Source organism: Emericellopsis cladophorae, assembly GCF_022114955.1.
Source record: "Emericellopsis cladophorae strain MUM 19.33 chromosome Unknown NODE_8_length_656085_cov_119_647849, whole genome shotgun sequence".
Classification (NCBI taxonomy): Eukaryota; Fungi; Ascomycota; class Sordariomycetes; order Hypocreales; family Bionectriaceae; genus Emericellopsis; species Emericellopsis cladophorae.
In genome coordinates, this window is record NW_026250933.1 from 627603 (window position 1) to 643916 (window position 16314).

The 16314-nt window shown below is 51.9% G+C and overlaps 4 protein-coding genes across 4 annotated transcripts; 2 read left to right on the top strand and 2 right to left on the bottom strand.

Moving 5' to 3' along the window:
• Positions 1-1509: 1509 nt before the first annotated feature.
• J7T54_004465 (ATPase) lies at positions 1510-3287 on the top strand (the record flags this gene model as incomplete). Its single annotated transcript, XM_051504386.1, has 2 exons — positions 1510-1656; positions 1962-3287. The coding sequence occupies 2 exons, from the start codon at positions 1510-1512 to the stop codon at positions 3285-3287; spliced, it is 1473 nt and encodes a 490-aa protein (XP_051364294.1).
• A 2642-nt stretch (positions 3288-5929) lies between these two features.
• J7T54_004466 (uncharacterized protein) lies at positions 5930-7470 on the bottom strand (the record flags this gene model as incomplete). The annotated part of the gene is made up of 6 exons (XM_051504387.1): positions 5930-6018; positions 6071-6250; positions 6386-6620; positions 6879-6933; positions 7033-7160; positions 7228-7470. 6 exons carry the CDS (start codon positions 7468-7470, stop codon positions 5930-5932), a joined length of 930 nt encoding a protein of 309 aa, XP_051364295.1.
• Positions 7471-8229: 759 nt separating this feature from the next.
• Positions 8230-9234, top strand: J7T54_004467 (uncharacterized protein; the record flags this gene model as incomplete). Its single annotated transcript, XM_051504388.1, has 1 exon — positions 8230-9234. One exon carries the CDS (start codon positions 8230-8232, stop codon positions 9232-9234), a length of 1005 nt encoding a protein of 334 aa, XP_051364296.1.
• Positions 9235-9414: 180 nt separating this feature from the next.
• J7T54_004468 (uncharacterized protein) lies at positions 9415-10592 on the bottom strand (the record flags this gene model as incomplete). Its single annotated transcript, XM_051504389.1, has 3 exons — positions 9415-10105; positions 10174-10458; positions 10519-10592. The coding sequence occupies 3 exons, from the start codon at positions 10590-10592 to the stop codon at positions 9415-9417; spliced, it is 1050 nt and encodes a 349-aa protein (XP_051364297.1).
• Positions 10593-16314: the final 5722 nt, after the last annotated feature.

Genomic DNA, 16314 nt, shown 5'->3' on the forward strand with positions numbered 1-16314 from the left:
AGCCCCAAAACAACCGCGAGGCCTGCTTTTGCAAGGCTTCTATCATAAATCTCAAGCAAAGTCTGGGCGGGTCTAGTACTCTTGACCCCAGGAACAAACCATGTGTAGCCACCTGACATAGTTCAAAATCAGGTGTAGTACCGAAGCTGAACCCACCTCTACATCCCACCAGACATTCGCTGAGTTGATCTGATACGTGCCTCCACCTCCTGTCTACACCGGGGTCCCAGGAGCTCAAGAAATTCTACCCCTGCTGGCTCAAACGCAGCTACAATGTCGGCTCTGCCAAGGTGAAATACCCAATAGCGGTGGAAAACTTGGAGCAGGTACTCGCTTGAAGCACTTGTCCCCAATAATTGAAGAGTCACATTGACCATCCGAACGCAACCGGGCGGCTTCAGTCGGTGGGCTGTCAATGCGGCAGTCAGTCGCATCTGAGCCTGAAGAGCGAGGCCATCGATGCAGTACATATCGGCGAACATGTAGATCTCGGCGAAGACAAGGATCTGGTCCTCCGCATCAGCAGATGGACACTTGGACTCCAGAAGATGGCATGTGTCGGGATTAGTTTTCGCAAGGGCCTGAAGTAGACTGGTCTGTGTGTTTTCAAACATGAAGCCAAGGACAGACTTGTATTGGTACTGACCAGCAGTTGAACAGTGCTGCACCAGATCGTCAATGGACATGAAATGCATCATGTTGGATATCGCGTCGTAAGCCTCATCTATGCCATTCAAGACAAAGTTTGGCTTGGTTTCCAAGATGTATCTACCTTGAAGTGCGTAGGACATGAAATGCTTAAACACCCGGACAGAGACGTGCTCCCACACAACTCTGCCCTCGTGGGATTCTTTCATACCGCTGTTGAGCAGCGCATGGAGAGGTCTGGATAATCCCTCGACTGCATCGCGAGGCAAAATAAACTCCTGAGCTTCTGGGCCGACTACAAATATGAAGTCTGAAGAGGTTGGAACTTGATTGAAAGCAGCATTTGCAGCTCCCAGCTCAGACATGTCTGTGTAGGTATGAATGCTCGGTACTTACTCCAGTATTCTGTCTGAAGGGAGATAGACTGGCTTGATTTCCTGTATGTTATTGGGTATGCCAAAAAAGAAAGAAAGAAAAAGACATCGATTTAGCGAAGTTTATACTAATTACAGCTCGGTCGTGAGAAAGCTGGGTAAAGGTGTTCACCTCTGTTCGCGTTACGCATTGCCCTGAATGACAAAAGCGTGTCATAGGACAGGTTTCTACGAGTTCGAACGCAAGGCAATTGGTATTTGTTTCTCCTTCTCAGGCCCATCAATATTGATGAACACATGAACAAATCGAGGGGTCAAGGCAAGTAAACAGTGACCGGATCCCAAAACTAGACGCCGGGGGTCCAAGGCGGACCTCGGCATGCAGCTTACCGCCGAAGTGGCGCATCAGCCAGAGGCGGACGGACGGCAACAGTTCGGCATGTCCCGCCCTGCGTCACTTCTGCAGAGATTCAACCACCGACAACACATGTCACGCGCTAGTAAAGCACACATACCCCGAAATCGACACCCGGAAAACCGTCGCTCGCGACCCCTCGGCCTGCGCGACCGGTTGATCAACCATGCGAGTTGGCGCTGGTGCGCGCAGTCACCTTCGCCCGGTGCGAACGACCGGGTACGCCCGCCAATGTGTTAGGACTCGCTACGCGCGATCAGCACTTGGGGAACGTGCGCTGGTCACACAGAACGGCTGCGCCTATCGGACTGCGCAGATCAAGCAGATTCAGGGTCTCCGTGCGGGCGCTGTTCGCTCAACAAGCACACGAGGGCTGGCCACGCGGTCAGGGATATCGCAGGACATTGTCTTGGGACCATTGGCGGAATACGACAGACGCGTAGAAACAGGGATACTCCGTAACGATGAACATCAACGAGGTATTTGCTCTTCTAGTATATGTGTCACACCGTCGCTCATTCTAGTCCGCAGGCATTATCGAGAACCTACAACACCTCCACGACGAACTGGTGCCCTACCAAGCACGCAAAGTCGTCCACCCTAGCCTCGAACTGCTTAAGCCAACCAAGAAATCCGTATTCTCCTCCCTCTTCGGGTCCTCTAAGAGCGGCCCCAATGCCATAGGTGAAATTCCAGAGGACCTGCCGCGTGGCCTCTACCTCTATGGGGATGTTGGCAGCGGCAAGACCATGCTCATGGATCTCTTCTACGACACCCTGCCCCCCTCAGTAAAGACCAAGACGCGCATACACTTCCACAACTTCATGCAGGACGTTCATAAACGACTACACAAGCTCAAGATGGAGCACGGGACGGACGTGGACGCCGTGCCGTTTGTGGCGGCGGATATTGCCGAGCAGGGCAATGTGCTGTGCTTTGATGAATTCCAGTGCACGGACGTGGCGGATGCCATGATCTTACGCAGACTTCTGGAGGCGCTCATGGCCCATGGCATCGTTATGGTCACGACTTCGAATCGTCACCCTGACGATCTATATAAGAACGGGATCCAGCGCGAGTCCTTCATCCCCGCCATCAAACTCCTCAAAGATCGTCTGCACGTCATCAACCTCGACTCAACCACAGACTACAGGAAAATCCCCCGGCCGCCGTCGGGCGTCTACCACACCCGTCTAGATACACATGCCAACTCGCATGCAGAGAAATGGTTCCGCTTCCTAGGCGACCCCGAGGAGGGAGAGCCGCACTCCGAGACGCAGAGCGTGTGGGGCCGCGAGATTGTGGTGCCCAAGGTCAGTGGGCGCTGCGCCTGGTTCACATTTGACGAGCTCATTGTGAAGCCCAAGAGTGCGGCCGACTACCTCGAGCTGGTGCGCCACTACGAGGCCTTCGTCGTCACCGAGGTGCCCGGCATGAACATTCAGCAACGGGACCTCGCCAGGCGCTTCATCACGTTCATCGACGCCGTGTACGAGGGCAACGCCAAGCTCGTGCTCACGACCGAGAGGCCGCTCACGGAGCTGTTTGTGACCAGAGACGAGATCGCCGAGAGCCTTCTTAAGAGCAATCCCACGCTGGATAAGAAGGACCACAAAGCGGCCGGCGAGTTATTGCATAATATCGAAGAGAACGTGGACAAGCTTAAGAAGACGGACTTGTTTGCGGGCGAGGAGGAGGCCTTTGCGTTTGCACGAGCCCTGAGTCGGTTGAAGCATATGGAGAGCAAAGAGTGGGTGGAGCGTGGCATGGGACTGGAGAGCCAGGGCGGCAAGGGGAACAAGGATAGCTGGACCAAGGCGAGGAGTCGGCAGTATGAAGACTCAATGTGAGGCAGAGCGTGCCTGTTTGTTTGTTTGCTTGCTTGCCCAGCCATTGGAAAGATACCCGTGTGCCCAACTTAGACCGTTGTCATTCTATAGGCTAGCCTCGCTATTTGCAGTCGTGAATCCGCGTGCGTTGCTGGCTACTCCCTCCCGAGTGATCTCCACCAACACCCTTCCACTCACGAATTCCCGCAGGCTCGGAATAGCTTCTGCATACTAAGCAGCGAGGTATTTCCCTACCTCTCGCGGATCCTGACCTATGTCGGCGCATCATCCCGTGACCTATTTGGCCAGCCAGTCCTCAGTCTTGTCACCCGGTCTCGTATGTCCTTTGATAGCCTCTGACCACATCTGTCCCTGGCACGGTCCGAACCCATACTTCCTTTTAGCATAGCTACGCCCTTGATAGAACCAAACGTAATCTGTAAGGAATCGGTGCCTAGACCGGTGCTCGCACCAGTCGGCAATATACTCGTCACCAAAGACACATAGCCTGGCCAGCTTGGGAAGGGGCGAGATGGCCGCTATCATATCCTCGTGAACAGGCGCGCCTCGAGAGTGCACGCGGAACGTTGACTCATCGTGGGTGCCAAATCCACTCGTGTCCTTTTCGGGTTATAAGCCGAAAGACCGCTCCTCTGGCGACAAGAGAGTTGTGCCGATGGCTTTGAGCATTAGCGAAGAAAGCCTCCAGCTTGGGGATTCGGAGATCCTCATGCTCGTTCCAGTCCAGGTGGTAAATAAAGAGCTCCTCCATCTGACCGGCATAGCGGCTGGCGATACTGACTTCTGTACTCTAACGCATCGTCGTGCGTGTCAGCTAGCCCGGCCGTGGGAAACGCCTTAAGATGAGGGAGCGGGAAACGGTCAGCCGATCCGTAGGTTGGCATTATTTCGCAAAGGGTGTCTAACGGCGCGAAGCTTTCTAAGGGCGCTGCTAACAAACACTCGAGTACTTATATGTCCATTAGGACCTCAATATATAACTACGTAGACTAGAACTTACGTAGCTTGTCGAAAATAACAGGCCTATTTCGGTAGCTAATAACTGCGCTCTACTCTAGTTCGTCGTTTAGATAGCGGCCTTGCCACGGACCACTATATATAAGCGACTCTAGAGATAATGAACAACGGCGCAGCAGGGTCTCGCGGAAATACTCTATATATTTATCGCACCCTATGAAGCTATCGAAGCCGTGAGAATCACCGAGGCCTAGATCACGTATCAGGAGCCGACTAGAAGGAATCGCCGACTATAGTCCTCAAGGTCGTAGAAGAAGAAGCTATAGTCTACGAAGTATAGCTTCTGCAGACGGCTACCGGGCGCCACGTGCCGTAGAAGAGAGGTTACTAGGACTGAAACCTCCTCGAAACGCCCTAAGTCTATCCAATGCACGCTCTCCAGATAGGGCACAGATAAGTCAAGCGCTTTAGCTAAGTCGTAGAGGAGGGGCTCCTAGTACTCTTCGTACTTTCGAATAACCCCGCCGGTTACTGACCTATCAATGCGCAAGTTATCTTGATAGACTTGGCTGATAGTGACGGTTATTGAGCGGATATAGTTGCCGATGGACGGAATAGCCTGTTCTGATTTCCCCTCCTGAATCAGGTACCGCAAAAAGGCCCACGATATCTCGCTGCGAGTGATCTAGACATCGGCAAACTAGTAAAGCCGCGCAAGCTGCTTGTATTTTCTAGAGGCTAGGGCAAACATTGACTGGTCGTGAACGGGAGGATTGCTCTGTGAGGAAGTCGAGGATACACCACAGTATCTCATCTAGCAAGTTCAGGAGACGACTTGCGTCGCGCTTGATGCTGTCACGGAAGACACGTCCGATGGGGCGGATGCTCTTGGTGCGTGTCTGTTCATGGCGAGGATCGAGCAGGAATGACCTCGGCGAGGCGATGCGTGTCTTGACCACACTCCTTTTGTCCATTCTGTGGGTGGAAGCAAACCGCCAAAATGACCATACACATGTCTCTCCTGATTCCAGAGACGTGGCGCGACGTTCAAGCAGCGTACTTATGGGAGCAGCGAGGTGGCATGCAGTTGGCTGCAGGGAGAGACGTTCAGACCACCGAGTCACTCGCCGTCCTTTCCAGGGGAGAGCGGTCTTCGCGGACCAACCAACACTTCAGCGTCCACATTGTGTATGATGCAATGCCACTTTGTGATAGATGTGATATCGATACTTACGTCCGTTCAGCGTCGAAGCTGCGTTGAGTCGGCAATCCTCCATTGCGGGAGGGGCGTCGTTGGATTTCTTTCAGCACGCTACGCAAACGGCAGTCGCGATGCCGTGGCGATGTGGGGGAAGAAATGGGATTCTCGGAGTGCGGATGTGGCCGCCCCCCTAATAGTAGTAGCCTTTTCCTATAGTATAAAAAATGGGCTCCACATACCCCGGACAGTTAGAGAAATACGTAGTCTCTATCAATATCATTAGGACATTGTGCCCATGAATGCTAGTATAATACTCTGAACAAACAGGGCGGTACGTTGGGCGTCGGCTAGTTCTAGTGTGCGCAGATGTACTGCATGCATGTAAGTAGATAGCTTGTGTTGGTCATGATCCATGTCGATAGTGGACCTGAGGCATTACCACAATCTAGGAGGTACGTGCGATTGTAATAGAATCCCCTCTACTTCACCGGGGCATATATGCGGCCATGACACCCACTGAAAGTATAAGCATCCCGCTGTAGAACATGAAACGGTTCTCGCGGCTAGCGTCACCTGGCCGGATATTAGAAAGAAAATTCCGCAGCGTGAATCAGGAGCAGCTTACCCTCTTCAATAGTAGCGAGAGCCATCACAGTCAACGCATTCAACGGCACCCTCATGAGCCCGTACACCTTTGCCCTTTGTGCGTCGCTCACAAGGCTACCCTTGAGATATGCCATGGCGGGAAAGTATATCCCGAGACAGAGCTCAAAGCCGCAAAACGCCCAGAAACGCGGCCCCTCGCCTGTAGCCCATACTGTCAGAAGTAAGCAAGTAGATGCCAACGCCATGGCCACTTGTAGAGCCGAAGACGACAGTTGAATGGAGTTGCCCGTGCTACTAATGTAGGCGAACAAGAACGACCCCAACGTAAATGAACACATAAAGTTGGCGAAGATAAGACCAAAGGGGGGCTTGCCTCTGGCCCATTCAAAGGCCAAGTCCCGGGCTGAGGTAAGAGCCTGCGACCACGAGTATACCATGATATACATGGAACCTTCGAGGAAGCATATCGTCATGCCGAGAGCGAAGAGTGTCCTCGATTTCGCGTGGGTCGCCAATCCAGGGGCCGAGGGCGAGTTCTCGACCGGCTTTTGCGTGCCTCTGTTCTCCACCTGTACCAATGTTAGCCATGCATCCTCGAGATGAATAGAATGAGGTTGTACCCAATTCATTAAAAGGAGTGAAGCCACAGAAAGACAGACGATGCTACCCATGAAAGGGGCAATCTCGGACCCAAATAAGTATACCAAGTACTGCGATAACACCCCGCAGACCACGGCCACAGGGCCATTCATAACTGACATGGCGCTGTAAATTGAGCTCAGTGCTGTCTCTGAATGATCGAACCCAAGCCTTCGGTATTCAGCAACCATCCACGCTTCAAAGACGGTGCACAATAAAGTCGTGCTGACACCACCCAGGATTCTGCCAGTGAACAAAAAAGGAACTCTCGAAGAGGTCATGGAAAGGCAAGACACCAAGTAAAGACCACAGTACCAAAAGCATGCTTGTCTTCGGCCATACCTGTCGGCCAGGCTGCCCACGAATGTTGCACTGATACCGCCACACAGGAAACCCGTGGCGAAGAGCATTGCAATCGTGGGCTCAGGTAGTTCGTACCTGTGTTTATAGACGCTGTACATGAAGGAACCCTGGAACAGTCAGTTTTGAAGGTGACATACGAAGGACAACTGAACGCCGGCCGATTTCAAAGCACACCTGAAGCCAGTCTGCTGCAACGGCGAACCCATACACCGACAAGAACTGGAGTCGAAAGTCGTGATAGCGATCTGCTGTTGTCTCGCGGTCGATGTCGTGGATCTCATCGTCAAGCAGCTCAATCTCACGCTCGTTGAGACTCTGCACAACTAGTATATCTTTGCTGTCTTGAAACGTTTTCCAGTATCCAGCTGCAAGCAGCAGAAGAACGTGGACAGTAAGACTTGCTGTGTAGATGTCCATGACGTTGCTAGTCCACAGATGGACTCGTGCCACACATGGGGATGCTGAAGCTACGTACGTGTATTTGAAGGACTAATGAGCGTACTGTGGAGGCCGGCTAGGATCAGCGGTACACCAATAAATACGACGAGGGGAATCCGAGTATGCTGCGCCGCCTTTGTTGCGTCGTGTGCGTAGTACTCCACCCCATTCTATACAGTTCACCGGAAAGGCTGAAACAAATCCAAGCCGCCTAGAAAGCTAACTTGGTGCACGTACCACACTGCGTCCGTCGTTCGCTGTTGTTGGGATAGGAGATCTCCGTCCTCAGGCATTACATGTAGTACAGGATGCTGTGGACTCCGTATCCGTATGTTGTTCGGGTTTGATTGGTTCGGAAAGTCACCAGAGCACACCCAGCCCGGCAACTTTCAATTTAAGGTTAAAGTATGCTGCATGCACTTGTAGTGGAGTGGCGTTGCGTCAGCGTGCACTGCGGGTCGAGTCGTGTACAGTGTCGATCTGGAATCCTGGATCCAGGGGAACTTGCCAAAAAAGCAAGTGCGTTCCGAGGCCGTCGTGGAAATTCCGAGGCGGTATGAGTGCCAAACAATCTGGCGGGGCCACCTTGCAATGCGCCCTCTTCATACTATCCTCACGATGCAGTGACTCTTTAGAACTTGGATGGGTCACGCATACGTCTGAGACTGATGAGAGCCTCAATATATCAACGGTTGACGACGCGATTCTCAACATAGCGGATCCAAAATAACGTCAATAATGATGCACAAATTCATCATCCTCTTGACGGCCTTCCCGGCTGGCCTTCTCATTCTTCTGCTCTACTCAAGAATGAGCACGTCAGTGGAACAAGCCTCTCCTCCACCCCCGCCCTTTCAGCACGTCTCGAGACACACGCACGACAAGGACCTCGATGCGAGGTTATCGAGAGCCGAGGCTATATGGAGGCAAGCGGCCCAAGATCGCAAGGTCATGGCCGAGCAGATGGGCTACAACCGAAAGTTTCCCGATGGCTACATCAATCCTTACCATGTTTGGGACTTTGCCCGACCGAGCTTCTCCTGTCCTCATGAACTGGAGAGGGTCGGCAAGCTGGGAGACGGTGGTAAAGTAGTGTGCGGGATGAGTCGTTACGAGAAGGAAAGCCCAGGGCCTTCGGTGGTCGATAATCCAAACAGGGAGCTTGTCATCTACTCTTTTGGCGTGAGTAGGGATTCCACTTTTGAGGCCGCGATGCTACGGCGTACGAACGCGCGCATCTGGGGTTATGACTACAGCGTCAACCATTGGGGTGAGGGCATCCCGAATGAAGGCCATTCGAGAGCAAACTTCACCAAGATGGGCATCGGCAAAACCACTCACCTGGATTGGAAACCCCCCATGTCTACAATTCACGACCTCATGAAGTTCAATGGTCACACCTTTATCGATATTGTCAAGATGGATATCGAGGGTGCAGAGTTCGACGCTCTAGCATCTGTGATCCAGTCTGTCCTCGAGGGGGGCTTGCAGCATGGCAATGCATCGCTTCCTTTCGGGCAGCTACTCCTCGAGGTGCACTTTATGAAAGAGCCGAAAGGATTCAGCATTCCACAGGATCCATCGTCGTGGCTGACATGGTGGGCATCGTTGGAGAAGATGGGCCTGAGGCCAGTAAACAACGAGGATAATTGGATTGGGGATGCGGTGCATGGGAAGCCGAGATTCATGGAGTACACATTGATTAACGTCTTTGAGAGGGACAGAAACATGCTGCTCTGGTAGTAGTAGTAGTAGTAGTAGTAGTAGTAGCGCGAAATTCCGAATCTGAGCTTGGACCTGGCTCACAAGTTTACAACAGACGCTTAAGCCTAAATTACTTCTCTTATTGACAATAGGGAGATTAAAGATTATGAAGCCAAACAAAAGCCTAGTGCCGAAGTGGTCATTTCACATACATGTAGTTTACAAACCTTCTCTTAGCGCTCTTACACGTTCTGCGTCCTTTTTCCAAAAGTCTGTTACCTCTATCTCGAGGTCCTTCTGGGTCGTGGCATTCGCCCATTGCGGCAAGGCGGCTGCCGCTCGTTCTAACCACGGCCCCATCCAGCTGTCGCGGGTCTTGCCTGTACCACAGCCGGCGAAATGAACAACCATGTCTCCTTGCATGACCTTCCAGGGCTGCACTTGGCCGCCATGCCCATCGTCGTACACATCGGTCGTCCCGTTGTCGAAGAGGCCGTTCTCCTCCATCTCCTTCCCGACGAGCCAGGCGCCATCTTTCTTGTCAAAGGGGTTGTTGAAAGGTAGCGAGTTGAACCAACGCATCGGCACAAATGTCCAGTGTTCTTTGCCTCGGGTTGGTGTGTCACTGAAGGGGGAATCGTCCTCCTCCAGGAGCCAATGAAAGGCGCTCTGGTCACGGAATCGATCTGTCTCGACCCTTTCCGGCTTGTAAATGGGGTACGCCAGGATGGCAGAGAGCATGGACACCGTCCAAGGATGCACACGTAGCGCGAAGGCGCCCGAGTTGATGCCGTCCCAGTTTGACGCGATGAGCATGTGCATATCGTCAAGATCAGAGTTGTCTCTCGGAGGTAGGAAAACTTCTAGTCTGGTCTCGGGGTTGAGAACGATTGTATCGGCATCGAACCAACTGCAACGAGATGAATCAAGCGGTTAGCCAGGGTTACCATGATCCGCGGGAAAATGAATGCGACGTACTAGATCCACTCCAGCCGCTCATCTTCAGGCTTCTCGAGCTCATTGACGACCACAGCGAGAAGATAGGCTGGCTTTGTCCAGGCACCCTTGGCCTTCTTCTTGTGTCTCTCAGTGGATTTGCCAACGGCCTCGTACGGAGCCGTGAACTGAGGGTAGCCGTGAATGTCGTTCTGCGCTTGATGGCTGAGAAGGGCGCGATGGATAATGTCGTTGTCGAGCTTGTTCGCGGCCACGCTGACCTTTCCAACCCGGGCACGCGTCTTGACTTCAGGCTGCTGGTGGCCTCTGAATGGGATTGCGCGTGACGGATTGAAGCTTTGGGCGTTTATCGAGTAGAAAACGAACAATGGTACCAGAAGAAGAAGTGTGCCAACAGCCAAAACGCCAGCTCGAGGCAAAGAAAGTGGTGACCGAAGCATGGTCGCTGTACATTGATTACTCCAGGGCTGACACAGTGGACAAATGCGGGAGCGACGGGAGGTATACTAATATATACAGTAGAGAATGGCGACCGTGACGCGCGTTATCACATGCAACATGTGCCAAGCAAGAGTAGATGCGACCTGTAACCCGGGGATTGGACACTGCCGTTCCGCCTAGGATCAATGCGATCAACCCTCAAATATCTGTGCGGTTCATTGGGCAAGGTTTTGTGAATCTCCTCGCTAGGTAAGACAGGCATGTAATTAGACCTCTGGCATGTTGTGGCCTGGCTATTAGCCCCACCTGGAAACCCGGCGAATCACCGTAAGCAGCCTCTCAACGTGGCATGGATCCATATGCAAGCTTACATGTACGGAGTAAGTGGCATATTTCTGCCCGGGCAGAACCTTCACAGTTTTTCTGAATGGCTGATCCAGCCAAGCTTCACAGTGTCCAGCCAACATTGTGACCTACTGTGTGATTCGTTTTTCGAACGTTAAATACAAGCTTAAAAAGTTGTCGTGTTTCACCTAGTCGGGAGCTGCAAGGGTTGCCGCGGACCGATGACAGGAAAGGGGACTCTTCTCCAAAACTTTACTCTCCCATACGCTATCACGAAACTTGGTGTGCGGGCTGCACATATGTTCGGCCAAGGAACTTGACAGACCAACCAAGTTGCGCCATGTCAGCGGTCAGAGTCGTTTAAATCCATGCTGGACAAACGGCAACACGCTTGGCAAACGTCCGGTTCTTACCTCAGTCTCATCCTAGACACACTATGTCGAATAAGAAACTCGCCCTATAAGACTATGCGGTCTTGTCTACTACCATCGCTAGCAAACCCCTTGCATGACCGTTCGCTATCTTTGACCACCACCGTTTCTCACAACATTGCAGCTGGTTAAGACTACCGCCAAGGGGGCAATCGCTCATCTTCGGCTGCCTCTGACGCCTATTCTACTTTGTTCATCAGGCGCTGGTACAGGCTCGAACGCTATGTCAGCTACGAGCCAAAAGAAAGAGAGTCACGACACGCGCAGGCCACAGCCAGGCATTTCCGGGTGTCCCAATTGCGGCATGACCTTTCAGCGGCTGGAGCATCAGACGGGGCATGTCTGCACAGGCTCAAGCAAGAAGCTTCATGCTTGCCAGTCCGCCAGTTGCACCACGGGCTTTTCGACAAGAGATGACCTGACGAGCCACTCGAGAATAGAGGGTGGTCTCAGTGCGGGAGCGACCAGTGAGAAGCTGTGGAAGCCCAGCCGAACGCAGTCTACGCCTCGAATGTCTGGATCTACGCCTCGAACGTCTGGATCTACGCCTCGGATGTCTGGATCACAGCGGGCTCCCGTGGGTAGACTACCGTTGCCCAACGTACCGCCGACTCATCCGGGCGCCTTGTTTGCCTTGCTGAGGCCCAAAGCTCACCGCTTGCCGAGAGATGTCTAGCCTCTGGACGACAAGGCTGCTGTGCAGTGCATATCAGACATGGGGTCTTGCCACCCACGAGGGGCTCGTGTAGGTGAAGCTCGCCTCCGTAAAGTTGCACACAAGACAAGTCGACGGATACTTCGCGCTTAACGAAGTACACGGGCGAAGAAGAGAGAAAGTCATCAGTGCCAGAGGTTGAGAGCACGGCGTACGCGTATTCACCATATCACCCTTCCCAGAAGCAGGCGATCGGCACTCACGACAGCGGATCTATTCAAAGAGACACTTTATGTGCCATTAGTTGCAGTATAGATGTGCTATGGAATTCCCAAACAGTCATAGTCAGGCGAGGCTTTGTTAAACATCACTGTGTTATTTGTGGAAGTTACAACTACATACAATCAAATCATGTAAGGTGAATGCGACATACAATCTACAATATTTGCTCGATGGTATCTTCTCTCCTCCTTCAGTATGGAGGAACCCATCGGATGCGCTCCATAGGCCACCGGAGTAGACCCCTGTAGTCGATGTCGAGATACAGCCAGACGCCACACATGATATTTTCGGGCCGTCCTTCAATCACCCATTGCGAATCAAGCCCTTTGAGTAGGACGGCGAAACAAGAGCATATAGCCAGTGCTGGGTCCATTTTCGATTGCAGACAACCAAGAAATCCGTCAGACACCCGGTACAGCCATGCAAAGGGATGTTCTGTACGTGCCTTGGCCTCACCGGACAACTCTGTGGGTCCTCCGAATGCAGATACGAAAAAGGCTTCAAGCTCATTTAGTGCCTGCAAACATATCTCGATGTCCTGCGAAACAGGGCCTTCTAAAACAAAATACCGTAGTTTATAAAATTGTGCCTTAGACCCATGGCCGAGGATAATATACTTCCTCGAGGTTGTTGGTGTATTCTGCGTGGGTTCAACAGAAATGCGGGCCGTCTCTGGGGAACGGGATGCGGTTTGATATCCAACGACGGAACGAACACCACACAGGAAGGACATGAAAATGTTTTCATCGCGATTGCTAAAGGCAAGATATTGTCCTGGTTGAGGGTCGAGGCTTAGATAATGGAAAACGAGCAACATGGCAGAGACGTACACGACCTCAGGGTCTTGCTCGTCGATAGAAGCGATTGTCGATGCGGTCGAGCGGAGGCCAATGGAATAGTGACGGTCTGCGTCAAGGAGAAAGTCTAGCCGCCTGTGAGGCTCTATTCTGGCCATGTATAGTGCTGCAAGACCCAGGATAACTTGAAGAACATGGTGATGTCGGAGACCAATCTCTGGTAGGCGCACGCGCCAGAAGTGCAGGGCAGCTTCGTCGTTGCCCACAGTTGGTGTGGTCAGAACCATGTAATGGTGAAAGAGCTCCATATCGCCGTATTACAATGGTGGCGGAGGAACATGTCGATTCAACACGAAAAGCTGGGACTCGAGAGAAGCTAGCCGCTGAGAAAGGATCTGGAAATGAAGCCTCTGTTCCTCCACATCACCCAAAGCGGGCTCCGAGGTACAATCGGAGCTCTCTAACGTATCGGTGGCATTGTACTGTGACGGAATGAAGCGGAGGTCCTGCTTGTAGGGACCTGCTGATGCGCCAACAGGAGAGGCAGAGTCTGGGGCGGACAGCGAGTTTGCGTTGCTGAGTCGTTCTTCGCTTGACGCTGCATCTGGCGACAGAAAGTCGCACCGAATCCCCCGGTCGACACATTTTAGACACTCGGGCGTAGTCTCGTCGCATTTAGTCTTGCGCCTCTTGCAATTCTGACAGCCCAATCGCGACTCGCGATGCGACCTCCTGTGTTGTGGTGTCCGTAGAGCTCATGTTGGGGATTTTGTGCCTGCAGGTGACTTGACGCAAGGAGTAAGCTCGACCGAGATGGATTTATTTATCGCAGATTTTGTGGACTCTGAGCATGGCATGGACGGCCTAGGAACGTGAAACGGACGAGTGTTTGCTCCAGGGCCAGGAGTGTGAGCCTCGCGGGGCGCCGGCACATTAGCCGTTCAGTAAGCGCTTAGCGCCAACTTTTAGCGCCAAAGAATGGCTGTGTTCGACTATCAATACCGTACATGTACCCCACAGGTGCATCACTCCCTGCTAACATGGATTACCTAGCTAATAGATTATAGTGGTTATTGAGGCCTGGCAAGATGTGAGAGCCGTACCCATACATTTGATGTTTTCCTTGTGTGCAGCCTGGCCTGTGATAGGCCAGCCTGGGGGGTAGTGTTGCGTATGTACGCCAATTAGCCACATTCAGAGCACATGTGGAATTCCCTTTTGGCCTGTATGATATTAATCAAGCTAGAATTGCACAATCAGCTCTGATTCGGTGTCATCTGAAATGCTTCATAGATGCCATCTCGATTCAATGGTTTCGTTCGGGCCCTTTGATGGAAACCGCCGGTTCGAAGAGTGCTCAATTGTTGTAGCGTATGTACGCTAATCAGCCACATTCAGAGCACATGTGGAATTCCTTTTGGTCTGTTTGATATCAATAATCAGTTGAGGAAGCAATCTCTCGTTTGCAATAATTATTGGTGTCAAAATTGGTCAAAGTGCGTTTCATTGAACCATTAACATGTCGCGTGCCACTGTGAGTGTAGTGAGTTGTCTCACATCGCATGCGTCTCCACATTATGAGACGACATGTTCATGGCCAAGGTAAAAGTCTAGTTAAACCTAGGAACTATAAAGAAGCTATACAAAGATGCACAAATGAATAGATGTAATTCAAATATCTTTGAGGGGTAGGTCATTCCTTCCGTCATGCCGTGACCGGTCTGCTCGCCTTGCAGCCGAGTCTGCGCTCCCATTTCTTCCTGTCCAACGGCGCAGCAAGGACAGAAGAACACAGTCAAGTTGTCTCCACAGCACGAGCCATCGATACCAAAGTTCCTGCGCATTTGTGCTCGCGTCGATGTTTGGATGATCCAATTCCGGGCTCCCAAGCTTAGAAGTCCAAAGACGAGGCACTAATGCAAATGATAGTTTCGCATGGACAGACCGTTTTCTTACATTTTAAGTCTCTGAAATACATCACCATTGAGAGCACTGTGGCTCCGCAGGGAAGGATCCCGCATCCGGGCCCGCGTCTTGCCATATGTGATGAATGGAAGGCAGCAGCTCATCAAGCCTAAAGACGCGTTGTCATTGTGTCGGCGTTTACTTATTTCTACAAATGTCGATATCTTTAGTTGTGGGATGTCTAGGATCATACATGTATCGCATTGAGAGAAGTAAGAGCAAATACAATTTTCCCAGTTGTTGCTTCTTTGTTGGGTCGTAAGTGCCTCAAGCTGGTCACTTTGGTGCCCCTGTGGGTATGACGGAGGCGGAGTGTTGGGCGTTGGTTGATGCTTTTGACTTATTATGAACTCGAGAGAAAGAGAACAGAAGGGAACTTGCGCGGTTGACTTTTACATTGAGTGTTCTGAGAAGCATATTACATGTGTCCCTTGGAGTTCTTATATGCGATGGTTCGGCCAAGTTCCACCACGTCAAAGCAACGAAGCTGATGCCGTGAATACGACAGTCTAACCCAAAAGGGACGTGCGTATTCGAGATTGCTTCTTTTGGATTAGCACGATACCCTTCATATTCCAACATTACCAAACATTATCACTGCCGGATCCTAATAGCTCATGGACATCTTCCTTGGTGGTGCTGCCCTACGATTCATATTCCAGCTGCACTTGACAGAGGTTTCCAAGGCTTGGTTCTTTGTGGCTTCGCATTTACAAGAAAATCCGCCAAGGTGGGGCTTCGCTCAGTGTTCGGCAAATACGTCCAAAGACGTCGGAAAGGAGGATTGTCGTCGCTCACCAGCAACTACGTAACCCGGCTCAAACCACCTTATGCAAGAATAATGATGGTCAGGTTACTGCAATGAAGTCTAATGCATTCGGCGGTCAATGTAGCAGTGGCGGAGGCCGCCCACCCCGGAAACACAGTCTGATATAATAGTTCCCGCCTCAATGGCCTCGGCCTTCGCCTCGCAACGTCGTACTGTCGTTTCTTCGGTGACTACATTCACCTTGCTTGTTTCATTGAACTCGCATGAATGTGTCGCGGAGCTCTAAAGGACTGATGAAGCTTGCATTTCACATCTCACAAATGAAGTGTCCCAGGGGCCAGCTGGAGATGGTGCAATTAGCTCGGGGAAGAACAGCCAATGATACCTCCGGGGTACCTGGAAAATGGGGCTGATACCCCTGGATGTGAAGGGTGGTTAGCGTCTTCACTCCGTAAACATCTCGGATTTGTGCAGATC